The sequence below is a fragment of the Trifolium pratense genome, linkage group LG5, assembly GCF_020283565.1.
Source record: "Trifolium pratense cultivar HEN17-A07 linkage group LG5, ARS_RC_1.1, whole genome shotgun sequence".
NCBI classification, from domain to species: domain Eukaryota; kingdom Viridiplantae; phylum Streptophyta; class Magnoliopsida; order Fabales; family Fabaceae; genus Trifolium; species Trifolium pratense.
The window spans coordinates 25,312,943-25,334,835 of NC_060063.1; the positions used below are offsets into that span (position 1 = coordinate 25,312,943).

Genomic DNA, 21,893 nt, shown 5'->3' on the forward strand with positions numbered 1-21,893 from the left:
TGTAACTACAACCCAATTAAAAAAATAAATAAAAAGTAATCCCATGAACTTTAGTTTAGTTGGTATGACATTGCATTATATAGGGGCCGGAGTTCGAACCTCGGTCATTCCACTTATCCACCTTAAAGGTGAAATTTCTAACCACTAAAAAAACTACGGTGCTATAACAAAAGTAACTACATGTTGGAAAAAACCGGCATCAAGAAGATAAAAAAATGCAATCAACTACCCCATGACCCGAGCACACCCACACTCTTCAAAGTAAATATTTGAACTACATCTCAAATACTCTAAAACAAGAGCATAAGAGAAATAAAAAATACACAAATATAAACTTAGAGTGTTTATAGGTGCTACTGCTTGATGTGTTGAAACAAGGAACTTGAGATCTCTATATATAGCATTGAGCTCCCCCTTGCTTCACTTCTCTAAGCGATGTGGGACTTGTTCAATATATTCCTTGATTAGCAATGTGGGACTTACATTACAATCAACCCCAATAGTACAACATCTTGATGAAATAACGGTGATGCCAAACTAGTGAACTCCAACTAAAGAAATGAGAAAAAATTAAGTTTTTGATCTGACATGAAAACTGTTGGACTAACATGAAATACTTAGCGTTGAAGTTAAAGTGAGAGAAAAGAGTTGTCGATTGATTGTTCATTAATTGGCTACGAGCAAAGTGGTACAGATTGTGTTATATTGTCAATGGTGATGATATTGCCACGCGTGCAATGAATTTGTCCTATGAATGGGATTCGTGTTTCTCTATTTTAAAGTGATGGGGCCGGGAAAAGGAAAAGTTTTGAAATTAAGCTTTAACATGTGATGAGGTTGGAATCAAAGAACAAGTTTTGAAAGCTTTTTGAATTATTGATGCCCACTATTTCCAACTAGTGCTTTGATTCAACACTATGTAGCTGTCAGTCACATAAACTGTTGTGACATGTAGTAGTATTATATAACAACTTCATACTTGGTAAGACATAACATAACATAATTGAACAATCACAAAAAAAAACACCATTTACCCCCTTAAACACATGGTGGATATCGTGGTTTCATCCCTTTTGGGGCACTTATCCCAATTGCTTCAACATGAAGCTAACTTGTTGTTTGGAGTGGAAGACAAAATCAAATCCCTCCAAAACGAACTCGAAATCATAAACGCCTACCTCAAAATTTCCTCTAAAGGGAACAAGAACAACAACAACAAAGAAATAGAACAAACGGTTAGACGTTTGATCAGAGAAGAAGCCCACCTAGCTGAGGATGTCATCGACACATTTATTGCCAACGTCGTCATCTACAAGAGGAGAAACGTGGTGGGAAGAATGTTTTACAGTATTGCTCATGCAAAGTTGCGCCGCAACGTTGCAGAGAAAATTGACAAGATCAAAACCACACTGAAAGAGATACATGAAAACAACATCAAATACAATCAAGAAAGCAGTAACCAATCAACATCAGCAACAGAAGAGGAAGAGAGGAAACGGTCGCTGCAAAGATTAAGAAGAAATGTGGAGGAGGAAAATGTAGTGGGATTTGTCCATGAATCTGAAGTGGTCATCGGTAGACTCATAGATGGTGATTCGCCCCATCTCAACGTCGTTTCAATCATTGGCATGGGTGGATTGGGAAAAACAACTCTTGCAAGAAAGGTCTACAACAGTGACAAGGTGAAGAAACACTTCCATTGTCGTGCCTGGGTTTACGTTTCGAACGACTGTAAAACTAGGGAACTTTTGCTTAGCCTTCTTCAATATTTGATGCCAGGCCATGATTTTGAATCTAGAAACGGCAACAAAATAAAAAAGAAGGGTAAGAAGAAACACAACGAAGCTGTGAGTAACTCACAAGGCTTCTCTAGCTTAAATGATGATGAGCTTAAGAAAAGAGTGTGGGAATTCTTGAAGTTGAAAAAATATCTACTGATTCTTGATGACATGTGGAAAATACAAGATTGGGATGAGATCAAAGATGCTTTTCCCGATGAAAACAAAGGGAGCAGAATACTAATAACTAGTCGTTTGAAAGAAGTTGCTTTGCATACCGGTCGAGATCCTCCTTACTACCTTCAATTTCTCAATGAAGAACAAAGTTGGGAGCTCTTCTACAAAAAAGTGTTTAGAGGAGAAGAGTACCCTTGTGATCTTGAATCTCTTGGTAAAGAAATCGTTAAAAGTTGTGGCGGTTTGCCACTCTCAATTGTGGTGCTTGCTGGACTTCTAGCAAACAAAGAAAAGTCACACAGAGAATGGTCCAAAGTTTTGGTTCATGTTAACTGGTATCTTACTCGAGACGAGGAGACTAAAGTCAAGGATGTAGTACTTAAACTCAGTTTCGAGGACTTGCCTTCAAGATTAAAACCATGTTTTCTTTATCTAGGGATATTCCCCGAAGATTCTGAAATACATGTAAGGCGATTGTTGCAGCTATGGGTCGCTGAAGGATTTATACAAGAAACTGGTAGCAGAGATGCATATGATGTTGCTGAAGACTACTTGTATGAGCTCATTGATCGTAGTTTGATCCAAGTAGTACGAGTGGAAGATATCGAAGGTGTGCAAACATGTCGCATCCATGATCTTCTTAGAGATCTCTGCATATTAGAGAGCAAAGAGGACAAGATCTTCGAAGTTTGTACAGAAACCAATATTTTAATCTGGTCAAAACCTCGTAGATTGTCTGCTCATTCTACAATTTCTCACTATGTTTCTTCAAGCACCAAAGACCATTCATGTGTCCGCTCTTTGTTTGTCTCTGATCCGAACTACTTGGTTGAAAACGACGAGTGGAAATGGCTTACCAAAGACTTCAAATTGGTTCGGGTATTGGATCTTGAGAGCAGTGAATATTATTTTAAGATTCCTTCCAATTTGGGTAACTTTATTCACTTGAGGTACTTAAGAATAGGCTCAGATTTTTTTTGCAGCGTTCCAGATTCTATATGCAACCTTCAAAATCTACAAACATTATGCTTTGAACCGTCAATCATGTTATACTTTAATGGAAACCCAATTTCATTTCCATATGGAATAATAAAGCTCAAGCATCTAACACATGTGTATACTCGTAGGCCTATCGTGCTACGCGGCAGCAGTTCCAAATTAGATGGTGAAGTTATGTGGCGCCTTCAAACAATCGGTTTCATTGCACTTGATAAGAAAACAACATATCTCATAGAGAAAGGAAGTTTCCCCAAATTAAGAACAATACGAGTGCAGATCTTCAAAGTTGATGTGCCTACAATGTTGTTATGCCTGCAAAAATTGATGCATTTGAATGAGCTAGAAATCAAATTTGCTGTGTTCTTAGTAAGGATCGATCGTAATCTGGAGGAAGTGCTACAAAGTTTGAAACACTTAACACATCTGAGTATTCTAAATATCACTTACCTCCCCAACCTTGTAACACATGTGACCATGTTTCCTCCCAACATTACCAAGTTAGCATTGGTATGTATTGACCGCTTGAATGATGACGGGATGAAAGTTATTGGAAGTCTCGCCAAACTCCAAATTTTTATCTTAAGTGGATCATTTGACGGCAATTTTGACTTGGCCCCATGTTTTGATCTTAATTTTGCTCAAGATGGGTTCCCACAGTTGCAGGAGTTTCAAATGGCAGATTTTCTAATTAGAAACTGGAAATTAGCCAATGGTTCGATGTCACGCCTTCAAATTCTCACTGTAGACAACTGTCCTGTGTTGGACAGCCTCCCAAGTGAACTGTGGTCTTTGACTACCTTAAGAAAAGTCTGTGTTCGAAAACCCTCCGATGCAATGGCTGCAATGTTACAAAATTTGGAAGTTAATAATGAATGTGAGCTCATTGTAGAATAATTAGACTTGTAACTAGGTTTTTTTTTATTAGCTTTGATACTGCAGAATTTACGGTTACATTTTTATGCAATGACTTACATGTAGGATATTTTATGTGTAATTTATTTCAAAGTTATTTTATCATTATTATTAATTGGTCATGTTTCTAATTAAATGGTTGCTTAGCCGTTCCTATTTCATTGACAAGATTAATATGTAATCAATCCTAATTAAAAGGGCTCCGTTATGCTGCAACGTAAACTTATTGTTTTCTAATAAAGTGGTATATATTTATATATATGCATGGGTGATGGCTAGGAAAAGAGGACGGTGAGTTAGAGAGAAAATAAACATTGTGTGTAACTAGTATAATACTAAGTTCCCTTGGGTATCCAAAAAGTGGTTCTTGAGACCTTGCTAATTCACGTGCGGTGCAAGCAAGAAGTGACTGTTGTATCATGGAGGGTATTAACTATGAGACCAACTGCACCGGGTAACTTACCTGTGGTGGCGAAATACTCTTAAGCCCGGTGCATTGCACGCCTCAGTCAATAATGCGATAAGTTATTCTTATTCTATATTTTATTTTATTTTAGGTTTCAATTTGGTCTCTTATATTTAAAAAATTTCAAATTTGTCCCTTATGTTATTGAAGTCAACATAACTTCGTCCTTTTAATTAAATTTTGAGTTAATTTTTTTAGAACTTTTTGTTAGATTTTGAGTTAATTTCTTCTTAAACTTTCACGCAGTACCTCCCAAAGTTGTCTGCACATGCAACTATAAGCCATGTAGATGATTTAAAAAAAAAATTGACTAAAAGGACCAATTTAAAACTTTTTAAATGTAAGAGACCAAATTAAAACTTAAACGTGATAACGGACCAAATATGCAATTAAACATTTTTTTATAACGTGTCACGACTGGAACTTTGAACCTTCAACTCTTTTAACTTTTAACTCAACTAGTTCAACAAGTTGAGTTATTCATCACACCCTTGAAAATATCTCTTTTATTAGTTTTTATTATCATCAAATCCATTTTTAGTTAGTTAATTTAGTCTTAAAACTATTTCGTCTAACTTCTCATTAAAATTTGAGTTAATTTTGTCTAACTTTTCATTAAATTTTAAGTTAATTCCATCTATAACTTTTACGTGGCACCCTCATAAGTTGTCCGTGTATGAAAAAATGTTAGCCACACAGATGATTTAAACAGAAATTTGACTAAAATGACTTGAAACTTTTTTAACTAATAGATCAAATTGAAATCTAAAATAAATGCAAGAGACCAAATATGCAATTAAACCTAATTATTTATAGTAAAAGTTGGTTATTATTGACGTTAATAATGTGTTATATTTTCGCCACCCTCAATGACTTTTTCTGGTTCCGTCCTTGTCCATGGGAAAAGCTGCATCACAGTTGTATTAAATGCAACGTTGATGTGGGATTTTTAGAGGCTGATGGCATTCACCGGTTGGAAAAATGCAGCGCTGATGGGACAGCTTGTCTGTAACGGCATGATGTTTTTGAGACTCGGCTTGTCTGTTCGCGGCATTGAACGGTTGGAGAAATGCAACGAAAATGGCTTTAATTAACTCGCGTCGCTCTGGAAATTCTGAAGTTAGTTTAATAGTTTCTACCATTGTTAATGTTATGGCATCAAATGTAAAAACTTTGAGGTCAATTTTGTTAGTAGACAAGTGAATGTGGTTTGCGAGGGCGGCCATTTCCTAGGCTAGTCTCTATGTTAGTGAGTTTATTCCTACTTATATTGAACATCATTTGAATAATGAATGAGCTAAATTGATTTTGGTCAAACAAAAAACTCAAGTATTTTTATACATGAATTTTAATATTTAATAATTATTATTTTAATAACGTACATTTCTGTTGACTACTTGAAAATAAGTGTTAATTCATGATTTAGAGTACATGATTTGATGAAAGTGACTCTTAGTTGAGGTATATGGTCATTGTTATAATTTTGAGAAGGATTCTTATTTTTATAGGATTTTGGTGAATTATTATATATCAAACTAAAAAATAAAAAGGTTTGATATGTATGATAATTGTTTTGCCGTTAGTTGCAGTAATTTTAACACATCGGAATAATTTCGTGTTACATTGTTATAATACTTTTTATATATGCACCATTAATGTTGATCTGCTTAAGTTTAATTCGATGTTACACAAGCTTGGATAGAGCAATGGCCACTCAACAATAGATTGATGAATTTCCTCATTATAAGTTCATTAATGTCACAGTTAACTACTCATCGATATTAATTAGTGCTGCGTATGTTCAGAAGCAAGTTGAAGAGAGTATTCAAGTTCAAAAAAATTTAGTTGAGGCCGAACGTGTGTATACCTTTTGTTATGAAGATGTGATCTTATCCACCGAACCAATCGATCTAGCCATGAGCAAGTTGAAGAAGTCGAGTAGTCATAATTCGAAAAAAAATGAAGGTGGGGCTGGGCAGTAGCATCGAGATCTCATAGAAGAGGCATTTTTCTCGCATGCTCCCTTTTGGATAATGCTGTAATCTGCGTTTCCCGGAGTTGGGGAATCTAGGCCTAATCTATTAGAATAGGTCTAGGTTGGCAGGTCGTAGCCCGAGCCTTACAACTTTATCGGCTCAAGCAATTTTTACCTTAGACTGGAGCACATTCACTCATAGGACGACCATCATGTACTTGTACTCAAGTGACGATGACCATCTCAAACGTAAAACTTTAAAAGAACCTATAAATGCATTTTGTTTTTTATAAATAAACAAAAACGTTGTTTCACGAATGTATTTTCTTTTTTTGTCAAGTAATTTAGTGTTCAAAATTTTACTTTTTAACATAAATATGTAGAAGTATCAACGTTAAAAATATAATCCTCATATATTATATGCAATATCTCTGCCAAATAAGTTAAGCTCACGGAAACTTCACGAAGGTATTCCGCATTATGCAAGCTAGTCTCATGAACGCTTTTTTTTTACTTTCTTTGATACCCCTTTTGCTTTGTTCTTCAAATTTTCATTCAAGATTCTTAGTTCTTAAAATGGTTTCATTTGGAGGTGTATATAGTGTGGTTTATGTGTTCTTGTTTGGTGTGTCTTTGGTTTTGGCTGGTGATATTGTTCATTGATCGTGTTGACCAGAATGATGCGACTTCGCCGGCGTTTGCGGTGGTTGAGAGCGTTGAGACCCCTGTTGAAGCGGAGGGGGGTTGTGTACCTGCAGGCACTTCGACGCTCAAGTCAGTTTGTGTTTTTGAAGGTTTTCTTGGCTAAATAATGCGTACCTTGCAAATGAAGTGGAGATGCATATATATAGCCCCCAGCGCTGGGCTAAGGCCCTTGATGGCATTAATGGCCATCAAGTGGCTGCCGGAAAACGGCTTGGAGGCCTTGATGTGCAGTAAATGCTCATCATTCCGGTTTACGGCCGTTACGATACGCAAGAGTATCAGACCGTTGGAGAGTCGAGCACGTCTCGCGGGCTCTTCATGGTAGCTAGTTCGGGACGTTGCCTGTTCGTCAGCGTCACTGGCTCGAGCATCCGAGCTCGACCCAGAACAGGAGCCCCCCAAGTTATTATGCTCTTCCGATGAGCATGATGACTTGAAGCTTGAACGATTCATCTTGTGTTATTTGGATCTTTCGTTTGTCGAACATAATTATTCCGAAGTGGCCTGTCGTGTTCCATTCCCTTAAGGTTCCGTTATTCCCTTTGGTCAAAGTCAAGCCTTGGAAAGGAAAAGCGCTTTTTCCGAGGGGTCAACCCTAGGGAATGGTAGCCGCCTTTATGTTAAATGGGCCGTTAAACACGATGCTGGGCTTTTTTGGGGCGGCAAGTATCCTATAAATAGCCTCTTCTTCTTTCTTTGTTTCTCATACTGTGTTTCCAAATTTTGACGATGGATAGGAAGAATACCAAGAAGATGGCCGTCGAGAGTTTCAAGTCCCAGAGAGGGAAGAAGGTGGAGGTGTCCACGTCTAGGGTTACTCGTTCCAAGAAGGCGAAGGAGGCTAAGGTGGAGATTGTCATTCTTTCTTCAGATTCTTCAAACTCATCTGGTTCTGATGACACAGATGAGGATTATGCGGAGTTTCTGAAAACTTTTAAGTCTGAGGATTTCTACCCTATCCTCCCTTCCTCTGACGAAGGGGAGTCCCAGATGACGGTGGAATCCAAGAGGAAGCCAGTGGAGGTGTTGAAGATTGATTCGGATTCCGAGCATGAGGATTAGATGCTCGGGTCCTTTGTAATTTTTCCTTTCCTTGTATTGGCTTCCTACTAATAAAGAACGTTTACTTTAAGTATTTCGAGCACATTTTATTTGCATTCACGCTTTATGTATGCTCTTAATTTAATAATGTCGTGGATTTCCCGAACGATTCCGAGCGGACTTTTCGATCGAAAACCGTACTTCTTTTTCGAGTATGTTTTCGACTTTACGAACTTGTCGAGGAGCGCGGTGTTCTTACTCGGTTGCTGTGACCTTCCCCGTATTTTTAGCAAAGAAATAAGGGGAATGGATTCCGAGGATCTTGCATTTCCTTTTTTGGTTGCAATTTTCTCGGGATGTGGTGTCTTGGATTCCGCGAGATTTGCGCGAGCAGACGGATGTGACTTGAAAGGACGAGTCGCTTCGTTTCCTCTCGCCACGTGTAAAGACTATTAAATAGTACTCGAGTGGCTATTAACTGAGATTTGAATCTCGAGGTCGTCTTGAACCGTTGGATTTTCGCGCCTTTTCGTTTCTTTTGAGATCAAATCTGAGCCACTTGATCGTGATTGATCCGGACCGTTGGATCGATCCTGTGGTTCGGATGGAAGCGGCGCGGGTTTTCCTGTACGGATGCGTTGGCCTATATATAGGAGGGAGGTTCTTTCGTTTGAAACTTTACAGTTTCTTACTCACTTTCTCCATCATTTGGCCTTTCCGTTTCAAGCTTCCATTGGTGGTTTTGCTCCTCTTCCGTTCTTCTACTACAACTCCTTACTCCTATCTTCATTTAATCAACAACAAGTAAGTGTTTTATCCCTTTGATCTTTAAAGATTTTGTTTGGATTTTACTTGGATTGTGTAGTTAGTTACGCGGTGTAGGGCTGTAGTATGTTTTCTCATGTAGCTTGGGTAGTCCTTTTGAAGGTTGTAGGTGGTGATTAGCACCCTTTTCCCCCCAAAATAAGGGTTTTTCGCGGTTTTCAGGCGAGAAATCGCTGTTTTTACCAACTGACGGTTGGGTTTTGGTTTAGAACAGTGTCGAGCACCACATGCGTTTCGTGCTCGGTTGTTTGATGAACTTAGTGCTCGGAGAAATTGTTTTGTCACCTTTAGTTTCCGCGTAGTCTTTGTTTGAGATCCTCGCCCTTTCACTTGATTTGGCGGTGGAAGGGTGGATTTGAATGTCGAATTCATTTTTTCCTTCCTCTGCTTTTTCAGGTTTTTTAGATGGCTGAGGGATCTCAAAGTCAATTCACGTTCATAGATCAACAGCCTTCCTCATCAATTCGTATCCGAGCCGACGTTTCGTGGGTGGCGGATGAACCTCGAGAGACGGAGTCAGTTTATCAGGATTGCGAGAGTGACATCCCAGAGACGATGTGCACGGATATACAGACTCCTCCTACCGAAGATTTCGAGGTGCGGATTCCCACTGCTCGTCACAGGATCTGCGGCAATTGGGCTTGGGGGACGATTCCCATGTACGAGATTGCTTTTAAGCATCTGGGAATTCGGTTGCCTTTCACCGATCTAGAAGTGTCCATCTTTCGTCATCTTCGGCTAGCTCCTTCTCAACTCCATCCGAACTCGCTGGCCTTTATCAAGGCTTTCGAAAAAACTGCTGAGTATTTGGGTCTGGGCCCCACCTTGCCTTTATTTTTCTATCATTTTGGCCTTCAACGGAGCTGTCCTCGGGGGGAACAGGCGAAAGGGAAGCTTGCGAAGGGAGCCCCGGTACCGGACACCAAACATGGATGGGTTTCTTTGAGGCAACGGAAACGCCTCTTTGATATGTTCGACGAGTCGGTACGAGGGTTCAAGTCCGTGTTCTATGGAGTTAGGCCAATAACGACGAAAGGTTGGAACAATTTCGTTCGTAGGGGGCATCGAATTGATGAGCTAGGACGGGAAGTGTTCGACGAGCAGGGTCTCCCTATAGAGGAGGATTTTGCTAGATTCCCTTTCTATTGGCGCAGGGATCATTATTCCATGTCGACCGAAGAATTTGTGTTTACGCTGGGAGCGTTGTCAGCTGAGGAGAGAGCTGATTATAAAAAATTATTAGAGTTCGTGGAGGGCCTGCCTCCTTACCTTCTAAGTGACTCGAATGGCGAGCCTTTGCTTGGGGAAGATGGTCGAAGGTTGACCTGCCCGAAGGTGATCGCTACGAAGGAGTTGATCGCTTGCGATACTCCGGATGAATTGACTGCTTTTTGGAGTATGCTCGCAGCTTTCTTTTATTTATATTTAATTTTTTACCAACTGTTTTTGCTTCTTTTATTTGCTCGCCTTCTGTTTTGCTGATTGTTGCTCTGATTTGTGTAGGTACAATGACCAGTGGATCTGCTCCTCTCCGCAAAGCTCGTGCTGCTAAGAACAAGAGGGAGGCGAGCAGTGCTGCTACAACTTCTTCTGCCCCTCAGTCTCCCACAGCTTCCAACATGGACCGCTCGAAGAGGATGCGACTGGAGGAGGAAACCTCCTCTCGTCAGGAGCATGTGGTTGTGGATCTTTCTGGCCAAGATGATCCTCCTCTCCCCGGTCCCCACAGGTTGTCTGCCGGTGTTCCTGCCGATGATTTTGTCCTTCCTCCACTCTATGCTCACAGCGAGCTACTGACCGGAGTGACCAAAGTGAAGATTAATCCAGCGGACGAAGCCATCCTATCGGATATGGGTCCTGAGGCTCTCCGTGCCGAGATAGCTGCCCAATCTATGGCTCTGCTCAAATTAGTCGAGGTAGCGACTTTTTTGAATGGTCGGGAGTGCAAGTACTTGAAGGAAAGGGATGAAGCTCGCGAGGAATTGCCCTTGTTGCAGCGGAGGTTGGCAGAATCCGAGGCCTCCTGCGAGGTGTTCAGGGAGGAGCGCAAGACCCTCTCGGCTAACCTCAAGGAAGCGGAGGATAGGCTCAAGACGGTGTCGGAGGAGAGGGATAGTGCTGTGCAGAAGGTTGATGAGCAGAAGGTCTTGATAGGCGAGCTGGAAGGAAAGTTGGAGAGGGTCCAAGTTACTGGGGTTATTGAAGATCGGGAGAAGGAGCTCGACCCTCAGGGGGAGTATGCTTCCTCCTCTCGTGCTGTTTTGATCGCCAAGATCCAGGAGCTTGAGTCCAACATGGTCGCTGCCGCAGCTTTTAGTTTTAACAATGCAGTGGCTCAGCTCAGGATCCTTAACCCCAGCTTGGTTGAGGAAGGTTTGGACGAGGAGAAGGAAGTGAGGGATGGAGTTATTGTCACCCCTCCTGACGATGAAGTGTAAATCTGTTTTTTCTTCTTTGTTTGCTCGGGCACCTGCCCTTTTTGATGTAATTGACAATTATGGCCCTTCGGGGTCTTTAAATATCAGTACTTTTAATTTATTCTCCTGCCTTTTACCTTTATCTCGTCTAGATTTAGGGTTTGTATGGCGATGTTTTTAATTTCCTCTGAATGTCGAATCGATCGTTTGTACGCTCAACGCTTTTAGGTTCGTGCTTTGATTATCTTTTCGTTATGACGACCTGTATGCTTGATGCTTTTGTTTGTGCTCGACCAATCTTGAGGTTTTTAACTTGGTAATTTTCCAAACATTCTATACGCCGAACTACTTGTTTCTTCGCGCTAGTGTGTGCTTGGACGGTGGTCATCGTTGTGGTGGCTAGTACCATTTGATGCCGGGCTTAGAAGGTGTGGGGAACCATTCTAAGTGTTTGGAGATGTTTATCCAAACTAACAACGAGGAGAGGGGCTGTTGTTAAGCTTTCCTCCTCGGGGTGTGAACATCCCATCGCGAGCTGGGGTTCTACCGGGCGTGTACTACGGCGATGGTGTTCCGTGGTCTAGAACTATCCTCGCCAACATCATCGAGCTCAAAATGTCTCGACTCTGTTTTATATTTTAAGATTCATGCCCGTACCTAAGCACTCCTCCGTTGTATAGGCGTGCTTCTCATGGGCGAAGACACAGCCTTCGTCGAGGGACGACTTTGAGTTTCCCTCAACTGTAGTATTGTTTGAGCTTATCGGCATTCCAAGGTCGAGGAATTTCTTTTCCGTAAAGATCTTCCAAATAGTAAGCACCGTTTTCGGTTTTGGCTCGGACACGATAAGGTCCTTCCCAATTTGCCGCGAGTTTACCCTCGCGGGAATCCTTTTGGTTACGTCGCAGTACTTGTGTCCCGACGTCGAATTCTCGCTTGATGACCTTTTTATCGTGCCGCTTTGCTATTTTTTGTTTCAAAGTGGCTTCTCGGTTTTTTCTTGACTTTTAGGCCTCCTTAGATCTTTGGCCCTCTGTTTCTCCTCGTAGGCGATGTACTTCTTCGCCTTTTCGAAGAATGCATCCAGCGTCTTCGGCTCTTCGATACCGACAGCTTTAGCAAAGTCGCTGTCCGGATGTAGTCCCCTGTCGAGGAGATACAGCTTCATGCTCTCCTCGACCTTCACTTCTACGGCTGCTTTGTTGAACCGTTCGAGGTAGGCCCTTAGAGGCTCGTTCTCGCCTTGGATAATGGCTTCGAGGGTTGCTTCAGTTTTTGGATGACGCCTCGAGGAAGTGAAGTGAGCCCGAAAGCGGCGCACAGGTCCGACCAAGAGTCTATGGATCCTGGCGCCAAGCTCTTGTACCAAGCCATAGCGCCTTTCCTCAGAGTCGTGGGAAAGAGCTTACACTTGATAGAGCCTCGTACATTTCTGTACTCGAGGAGAGCTTCAAGATTTTCGATGTGCTCGTCCGGATCTGTCGAGCCATCGTAGGTATCCATTGCCGGTGGTTTCTCGAGTCCGACCGGCAGGGGGAGTTCTCGGATCCTTCGGGAGAGGGGGCCTTGGTGACTGTCCCTTTCTTCCGGGGATCGGTTCCTTTGGCGGCGAGGAGGGTTGTCCCTTATGGGGGAATGTCTCCTCGGTGGGGTGGAGTTTCGAGATATCGCCTCGTTTCTCCTTGGGCTCGACCTCCTTTCGCTTCTGTGGCGAGGTGGTGAGCGTGACCTGGAGTAGGTTCTGCTCCTCACAGGTGTGGGTGAACGGCGAGCTGGGCGATCTTGCGCCGTGACCCTCGATTCAGCAATTGCATCGATGCGACGGCTTTGCTGCTCGAGCCTTTGATTCTGCTGCTCGTATCGCTGGTTCTGCTGCAGTAATAAGTCCGACTGGCGGTTGATTTCATTGACCAGCGCAGCCATCATTTCCTGCATGGGGACGCCCGGTGGGATAGCCACTGCCGGAGTCGCCTGTGGCGGGGTAGCCACAGGGATCTGCGGTTCTTCTGGGTTGTAGGGCTCGTAGTGTGCGTCTTGCCCCTCTTGGCCATCTTCCGTTACGGAGGCGAACTGGCCGTCCAGCGGGTGGTACGGCGCGTAATCCATTGGTTGAGCGTTGTTCTCCGCCACGTGCTCCGGGATTTGATGGTTGTTAACGCCGGCCATTGGTCGTGAAGAAGGTGTTTTGAAGGAAGTTTTTAGTTTTTGGTTTGGTTAAACAGGGAAACTAGCTTCCCACAGACGGCGCCACTGATCGTGTTGACCAGAATGATGCGACTACGCCGGCGTTTGCGGTGGTTGAGAGCGTTGAGACCCCTGTTGAAGCGGAGGGGGGTTGTGTACCTGCAGGCACTCCGACGCTCAAGTCAGTTTGTGTTTTTGAAGGTTTTCTTGGCTAAATAATGCGTACCTTGCAAATGAAGTGGAGATGCATATATATAGCCCCCAGCGCTGGGCTAAGGCCCTTGATGGCATTAATGGCCATCAAGTGGCTGCCGGAAAACGGCTTGGAGGCCTTGATGTGCAGTAAATGCTCATCATTCCGGTTTACGGCCGTTACGATACGCAAGAGTATCAGACCGTTGGAGAGTCGAGCACGTCTCGCGGGCTCTTCATGGTAGCTAGTTCGGGATGTTGCCTGTTCGTCAGCGTCACTGGCTCGAGCATCCGAGCTCGACCCAGAACATTCATCATGATGATGTTGCTCCTACAAGGCCTGGTTGTGAGAATAACTTTGTTCTGGTATTTAATTAATTCTTTATTTGAATTCCATAACTAGTGAAGAAAAATTGTATTTTTTGTAGTTGTTTTGATCTTGGTTTTGATTCTTGTTTGCTTAGAATATGTTGGAATAGTGAAGAGATTTGGAAAACATAGAAAAATAACTTTTTTATTAGGATAGAAAAAATTGGAAAGTTGGTTAGGATTTTAGTTAACAAAAGAGACATTTATGTTAGATTTATTAGTGGACGCTAATCGGACGCCTATGAAGCACGGACACAAACATGACATCGGACACCAATTGATAATAATCTTGAGAAAATGACATAATAATCATAAGTGTTGTCAGTGTCCGTGGACACCGACATGTGTCCGTGCTGATCTGAGGAGTGTTTGGAATTTGGATCCAGTTATTTGATTTTGTCTACTCATGTAAGCATTTGAAAGACTGTTTGGGAATTGAGATAGCTTATTAAAATATAACTTGTGAACATGTCAATAAGTTGTTTTCACCTTATTTCTTTGACCTCTTGTTAATAACTTATGAAAACAATTTATAGCTTATATGAAAACGATTTCATTTTATTTTATATTTTGTTATAAAGAAATAGCTTGCTTATATGATAAGTGCTTTGTGTTTATGCTAAATTAAGTTATTTATCCAAGCAGGGCCTAAGTTGATCTGCATCTTATGTGATGTATGGTCAATTAAAATTATATTTTCCCTGTTGTTGAAAATGATATATTTATTAAGAAAATGAAGTGTAGTAAGAGGAGAGAAAAAAAATACTAATTCTCAAAGATTCCATTAAGGTTGTTTTTTTTTTGTTTTTATATATGCTTAGTTGTGTACAGTTGGAATTTATTATGGCACAAGTGGTGTGTTTCTAGATTTTGCAAATTGCAATAAACTGGCCTAAATTGGTTATGTAGTCCTAGTATGCTAAATTTGAAAATTACTTTTTATATGATGATTTTTTTTAAAAAAAATTCATAATCACTTATCTTTCTCATTTGCCTATAATTCTTATCCCTTAGCATACATTTAGTTTAACAGTTGGCAACTGCCATGGTGTGCTCCATTATATAGCTTCTAGTCCACCGTGATTTTCTATCGTGGTGTTGTGTGTTTTCGAAACACAAACTTAAACTTGTATCTTTGGCACTTGAGGTTGATGTTATCCAAAATTTGCAAAGTAAGCCTATATGAAAGCTTTATAGCTTCCATTTTACATCCAAAATTTAACCAAGAACATGGCAATGGTTGCAATTTACAAGTGTTTCATGTGATGATTCTGAGAAACAAAATCTGCGAATGAATTAGCTTATGATTTCTTGATTTTGAAGTAATCTTTCATTCATTGTGGTCTATTGCTATTTTCTTAAACTGCATATAGTGCGTTTTCCTTAACACCTTCAAATGATTTATTCACTTCTGTTAGGTCAAAGTCCCAACATGGATTGACGGTGTGGAAAACGATGAATATGTTGGTGTTGGTGCAAGATTTGGTCCTACATTGGAATCAAAAGAAAAACATGCCAATCATACTAGAGTTGTCATTGCTGATCCTCCTGATTGTTGTAGCAAGCCTAAGAATAAGGTACTATTTAAGTTCATTTTTAATCTGTTATTTGGAAGTATTTATTAATCTGTTATTAACCCTGTTTTGTTTTTCACTATTGTTAGCTCACCAGTGAGATCATTTTGGTACACCGAGGAAAATGTAGTTTCACAACCAAAGCAAATATAGCTGATGAAGCCGGTGCTTCTGCCATCCTCATTATAAACTATCGTACAGGTGTTTTATCGATTTTGTTTTGTTCTGTTCTTGCGGATCATAGCTATTTGTTATTTGATTAAGCAAAGAAACTTGTATTAATTGCCGTTTATTTTAAGAAATTATTGCATGTCATTAATGTACAGAACTTTTCAAGATGGTTTGTGAGGAAAATGAAACCGATGTTGATATTGGAATACCTGCTGTTATGCTTCCACAAGATGCTGGATTAAACATTGAAAGACACATAAAAAATAACTCCATGGGTATGATTGACTTTCTTTGAGTGTATCTTATGTTGTAATTTGTTGCGGCTTTTCTTTGGCATAGAACAATTTAATTATTGAAATGACTACATTATGTTTCGATACCACCTGATACGTAGTCTTTGTTCTACCGCATGTACAATTCTTGCTCTTAAGTGTCAATACAGTTATACTCTCCACTGCGCCCCTTGGTTGATGTTGCGGAAGTGTTTTTGTGGCTTATGGCTGTTGGTACCATTTTATGTGCTTCTTATTGGTCTGCTTGGACAGCCAGAGAAGCGGCTATTGAACAAGAGAAGCTTTTAAAGGTTTCCTAGTTTCTTTTCATGCCAATTTTATTCAATCCCTCAAGAGTTTTTTTTTTTATTTAATTTTTTTGATAAGCAAATTTCATTATAACGAGTACAAGGGGTACTCAATCCCAATACAAAGGTTCAAGTTACAAGCATTGGATACAAGAGATAGGACTATTAAGCCAATCGGAATAAGTATACATTTTCTCTATTTTATTACTACTTGAGAGCCAGACCCAAGATATGCATTTAAGTCGATCCACCATATCCGTTATGTTAGCCACTTTACCATTAATTCCAACATGCTGCAATCCAAAAGAGATGAGAGAATTTAAGCTTGTGAGGGCCTTTCACTAAATTGTTAAACAATAGAAATTTTGAACTTCATCGTCCCCCGACGAATTCAATTAAAGATAGCCCGCCAAACTTCTTTTGCAACGCGACAAGCAAAAAACAGATGATTAAGCGATTCAACTTCACAAAAGCAGAAGACGCAGCACTGCTGATGCGGATCCGTTAACATTCCTCGTTGCCATAAATTCAGGGCTCGTTTGGCCCAGCTTTTTTTAGAGCTTATGCAAGCAACTTATGCAATTTTTATATATTATTATAAGTTTGTCAAGGTAGTTTATGATAAAATAGCTTATAAAATTACAATTTTCACTAGTGTGAACTTATAAAATAGCATAAAACCTAATTTATATTGCATAGGCGGTTTGCATAAGCTCTAAAAAAAGCTGGGCCAAACGAGCCCTCAGTCTCATTGGAAGACTTTCCTGAAGAAGTCTCCAGCTGAAAACACAGACTTTAGAAGGTACCTTTGCTTGCCACAACCTGCACAGCGAAGCAGCAAGATTATTATCCAGCTGATTTTCGATAACGCGGCTGCATATCACTGCGTAACAGCTACTAACAGTGAATCCGTGCTGCTGTTCGTGTAGCCAACATAATCTGTCATCAGATTGGTCATTTAAGGTTGTTGACTCTAAACAAGACACTAGCTCCGCGAGAGAAGCCTGTTCAGCAGATTCCAATTGTCTAGTCCACGAAACTTTCCATTCCCAGACACTGTGAGACCAGTTAACCATGTCAATTATTTTACCTTCCTTTTCTGTTGCGGTTTGAAACAAACGGCAAAATCTCAACTTTAGCGGTATATCCCCAATTCAAGTATCAGAAGATAGAGTGAAGAAAGAATGAATACAATAATTAGAAGCATAAGATATTTTCTTTAGCCAAATTGATAGAAATAAAAAATGCTGAATAGACAAAGGGTGTGTTTGGAAAAGGTAGTGTCTTATTTGAGTTTACCTACTATCATAAACTCTTGTGAGACTGTTTAGAAGAGCTTATGGGAACAGCTTATGACATGTCCATAAGCTCTCTAGAATAGCTTATTAAAACAGCTTATAGTTTATATGGAAGTAGTTTGACTTTATTTCATCTTTTGTTATAGAAAAGCATATGATAAGCATTTATGCTATTAATTCTTAATCAAACAATTTATCTAAACAAAGCCAAAATCATTAGAACGATGAGTCTTTTGTGTCTTTTGCTACTTGTTGGGGGGATGGTTTAGAAACAGGAGTTTATTATCTTTTATTGTCTGAAAGTTTTTTTTTTTCATGTAAAGGAATATTTCTGCTCAGATTTATGAACTCCTTAATTTGGCTACTGATATATGGATACTTATGCTCGCAGGATGCTTCAGATGACTATGTTGCAGAAAGTGTTGGTTCTCGTGGTTATGTGGAAATCAGTACTACAGCAGCAGTTTTATTCGTTGTTCTTGCTTCTTGTTTCTTGGTTATGCTATATAAATTCATGTCGTTCTGGTTTGTTGAAGTTCTCGTAGTTCTATTTTGCATCGGTGGGATAGAGGTGAGTTATTCTTATTTTAGGCTTTGCATTATTAATTACTTGATTAAAGTCATTAGGAGTGCCGCATGATTTTGGTTTCATTCAGATTGCATATATCTGAAAATTCTGTAAACTGTCAAAACATCATTTTCAATGTTTCCGGAAATGCATTTTCTCTAGTTATCACAATTGAAAAGAAAAACTCACAACAAATTGTCATTCCAATTTCCAACCATCGACATACAAATTAAGAATTGAAAATGTTTTGTATAGTAAATTGACCTTATATTTTGATATGCTTTCAGGGACTGCAAACTTGTTTGGTGGCTCTATTATCATGGTAAGTCTTTTGTCCATGAAGGAAGCTATTTATTCTTGTCCTTTGTTGTTGTAGATTACGCGGTTTGTCATATTATAATCCTTTGTATCCTTATGGAATTAAAAGCAAAATTGTTACAGTTTCAGATGGTTTCAACATCCTGCACAAACATTTGTGAAGATACCGTTCTTTGGAGCTGTTCCATATCTGACACTTGCTGTTACTCCCTTCTGCATAGTATTTGCGGTTGTTTGGGCAGTTAAACGCCATGCATCATATGCTTGGATTGGTCAAGATATTCTTGTAAGAATATTTTTATTAATGTCACTTATCTTATAGTTAAAAATTTCTTAATGTCACTTATCTTATTAATGTCACTATTTTCCATATTTCTTATGACTGTCATTCAGGGTATCGCGTTGATAATTACAGTTCTTCAGATTGTTCGCATACCAAATCTCAAGGTATGATTCTAAAGACACCCCTAGGGCACTATCTCTTATACTTGTTTTTGACAGTCTTGGATTTAAGAACAGGTGCTGTGCATGGGGCATTGTAATAGCTTTGTTGGATACTACTCGACTTTTATGATGAAAGGCACTGACGTATACGTCTTTCTCTGTATCAGGTTGGGACTGTTCTTCTCAGTTGTGCTTTCCTATATGACATATTATGGGTGTTCGTCTCTAAATGGTGGTTCCATGAGAGTGTGATGATAGTGGTGAGTGTTTTGAGTAAAGTTCTCCCTCCTCAACTGTTCTCTACAATGCTTGATTTTGGCCTTAAATATGATGCTGCTGCCTTCCCCTAAACTGAATACATGATTTTGGCCTTAAAATTAGCATTACATTTTCTCTGTACAGGTAGCTCGAGGTGATAAGAGTGGAGAAGACGGTATTCCCATGCTTCTCAAGTTACCACGTTTGTTTGATCCTTGGGGTGGCTACAGCATCATCGGTTTTGGGGATATAATCTTACCAGGACTTCTAGTAGCATTTTCACTAAGGTTTGTCGTCTATTGAGCATAGAATTTATCACCCTTCTATTACTATTGTTTTTGTGATAAAGAGGATGTCTGGTTTGGTATTCGATGTGTTTATCATATATGACCTTATTTTAAGTTGTTTCTTCAATTGAAGAGGAACTAAGCTTAAATACCACATAAGGTGTGTATAAGCTGTTTCTATAAACTATTGTGGTGAGTTTATGAAAATAAGTTAAAACCAACTCATTGACATATGATAAGCAATATTGGTAAGTTCTTCCAACCAATTACCTACAGGTTAATGTCAAAAATAAGCTCTTCCAAACGCCTATAAAATACATGTCCACATGGGATCCTCCTTGTATGGAGAAAATAGTTGTATTGTATCATGTTGACAGTTCACAAACTTAATTATTCTATCGACAACTACCTTTACAGGTATGATTGGTTGGCAAAGAAGAACCTTCGAGCCGGATACTTCGTGTGGGCAATGACTGCTTATGGTTTAGGTATGCTACGCTTGATCTCGGGATAGCTTTCATGACAAAATGTTAATGTCTATTGCTTCCGTATATCTCTATCTTCACTTATGGACTAGAAAAACTTGAAATATAGTGACTGATATTTAGAGACTGAAAAACACAAAATCTGTGCCTGATTCCGTTGTTAAGTGTTAGAGACGTCAAATTTGGTGGTAGTTATTGGCTTTTTCTAATATATTATTTCTTAAACTTTGGTCTGTAGGTCTCCTCGTCACATATGTGGCTTTAAACTTGATGGATGGACATGGCCAGCCAGCTTTGCTTTATATAGTCCCATTTACACTTGGTAAGTATAACCATCGTACAAATAAATATTTGTAACTTGCAAGTGTAAACACCTATGGTGGCATACTAGTTTCCGAATTTTACACTTCACCCTTCATCTACGTTAAAATACAAACTCTCCCATGTACTATTGGATTGTGTTCTATTGGTTGTTGAAGATGCCTTTGCATGAATCATGCATAGTTTCAATCATTAATATAATTGAAGATTCGGGTCCCAAGCCTGATAAAGACTTGTGTTGGACAGAGTACACCTAACATAAATTTTGTCGAATCACTCTGCAAGATGGACCAATAAAATGTTGTGCCAATTATAGGTTACTCATTTACAATAACATTGTTGTGTAATCATAATTGCAGGCACTTTTCTGTCATTGGGAAAGAAGAGAGGTGATCTCAAGATTTTATGGACAAGAGGAGAACCAGAAAGACCTTGTCCTCATCATAGTCAAGAAGACAATTAACCAATCAAACAGACTTGTATGTTTAGCTATATATTAGTTTATATAGGAGAGTGATAGCAACTATTAGGAGATTGTGTTAACATATGTAACAAAATTCCAGCCAAATGGTTCTACTGTGTGCTGTAAATTTTATGTTTTTTTCTTCTGAGATAGGTCAGAAGATTATTTAAGAGACTCTATATTCTTGTTGACGGCTTTGTTTCAATGAGAATCTTCTCCAATAACAAGTCTTGCAAAGAGAAATGACATTGAGAAGCTCCATTCAAAAGAGAGAAGACTAATAAAAGGCTTGCTTACATTGAGAAGCTGCTAAATACTGAGTCATAACTTGTATTGTAATGTAATATTATTGTGAATTTCAATTTCAAAAAAAAAAATGTAATATTATTGTGATGTTTAATATTTAAAATTACCATCATTAGAATATTAACATAATATCTTATAATTCTTATATTCTTCTTACTGTTAAATAACCCTATAATAGTTGGAATTATGTTAACAAATTTTAGAGCATTCCTACAGAGGAAACAAATGAAAATAACCTAAGTGTGCATTATTACTACAAATTCACAAATATTAAGGTAAGTACAGAATTGTGTCCATAATATAGCTCAATATGGTCTCTAAGTTGATAAGATATGGTATGATGCAATTTTGACCTTAAGTATATGAAAGCATCAAGTATATGAAAGCAGAAAAGAACGACATTCATAACACAAATTAATATGGCGATTTTAACGATATGTTATCGTTAGAAGATAAAAGAGACGGAAGTGAGTAACCGCAGTGGCTCATTCGAGGATATAGAGAAGCAGTGCAAGATAGTAGACATCACCGGAAATGGATTTGATGCAGTAACTGCGTGACACAGTTACTCACCTGGACCGGCTGATCTGGAATTGATAGATAGGATGGTTGTTACTTGATTTTGATGATATTTAATTTTAACCGCCTGATTGATGATCAACGACTCAGATCTGCTACTGCGGCAAATAATTACAGCAGGGAAACCAGGTCCGACATCACCATCTCGTACAACTTAATTAATCCACATGTGATTATGTCCACATTTCAATAGTCTTATCT

General features: G+C 39.5%; 1 protein-coding gene and 1 pseudogene across 1 annotated transcript; both read left to right on the top strand.

The window, feature by feature from the left end:
• Window positions 1–983: 983 nt before the first annotated feature.
• On the top strand, window positions 984–3,913 carry LOC123883514 (disease resistance protein RPP13-like). Its single transcript, XM_045932349.1, has one exon. The coding sequence runs from the start codon at window positions 1,047–1,049 to the stop codon at window positions 3,846–3,848; it is 2,802 nt and encodes a 933-aa protein (XP_045788305.1). The 5' UTR covers window positions 984–1,046; the 3' UTR covers window positions 3,849–3,913.
• Window positions 3,914–6,811: 2,898 nt separating this feature from the next.
• LOC123883520 lies at window positions 6,812–21,216 on the top strand (annotated as a pseudogene).
• The last annotated feature ends 677 nt before the right edge of the window (window positions 21,217–21,893 follow it).

Coding starts and splice junctions, on each gene's coding strand:
- LOC123883514 (XM_045932349.1), top strand. CDS start 1,047: ATGGTGGATATCGTGGTTTCATCCCTTTTGGGGCACTTATCCCAATTG.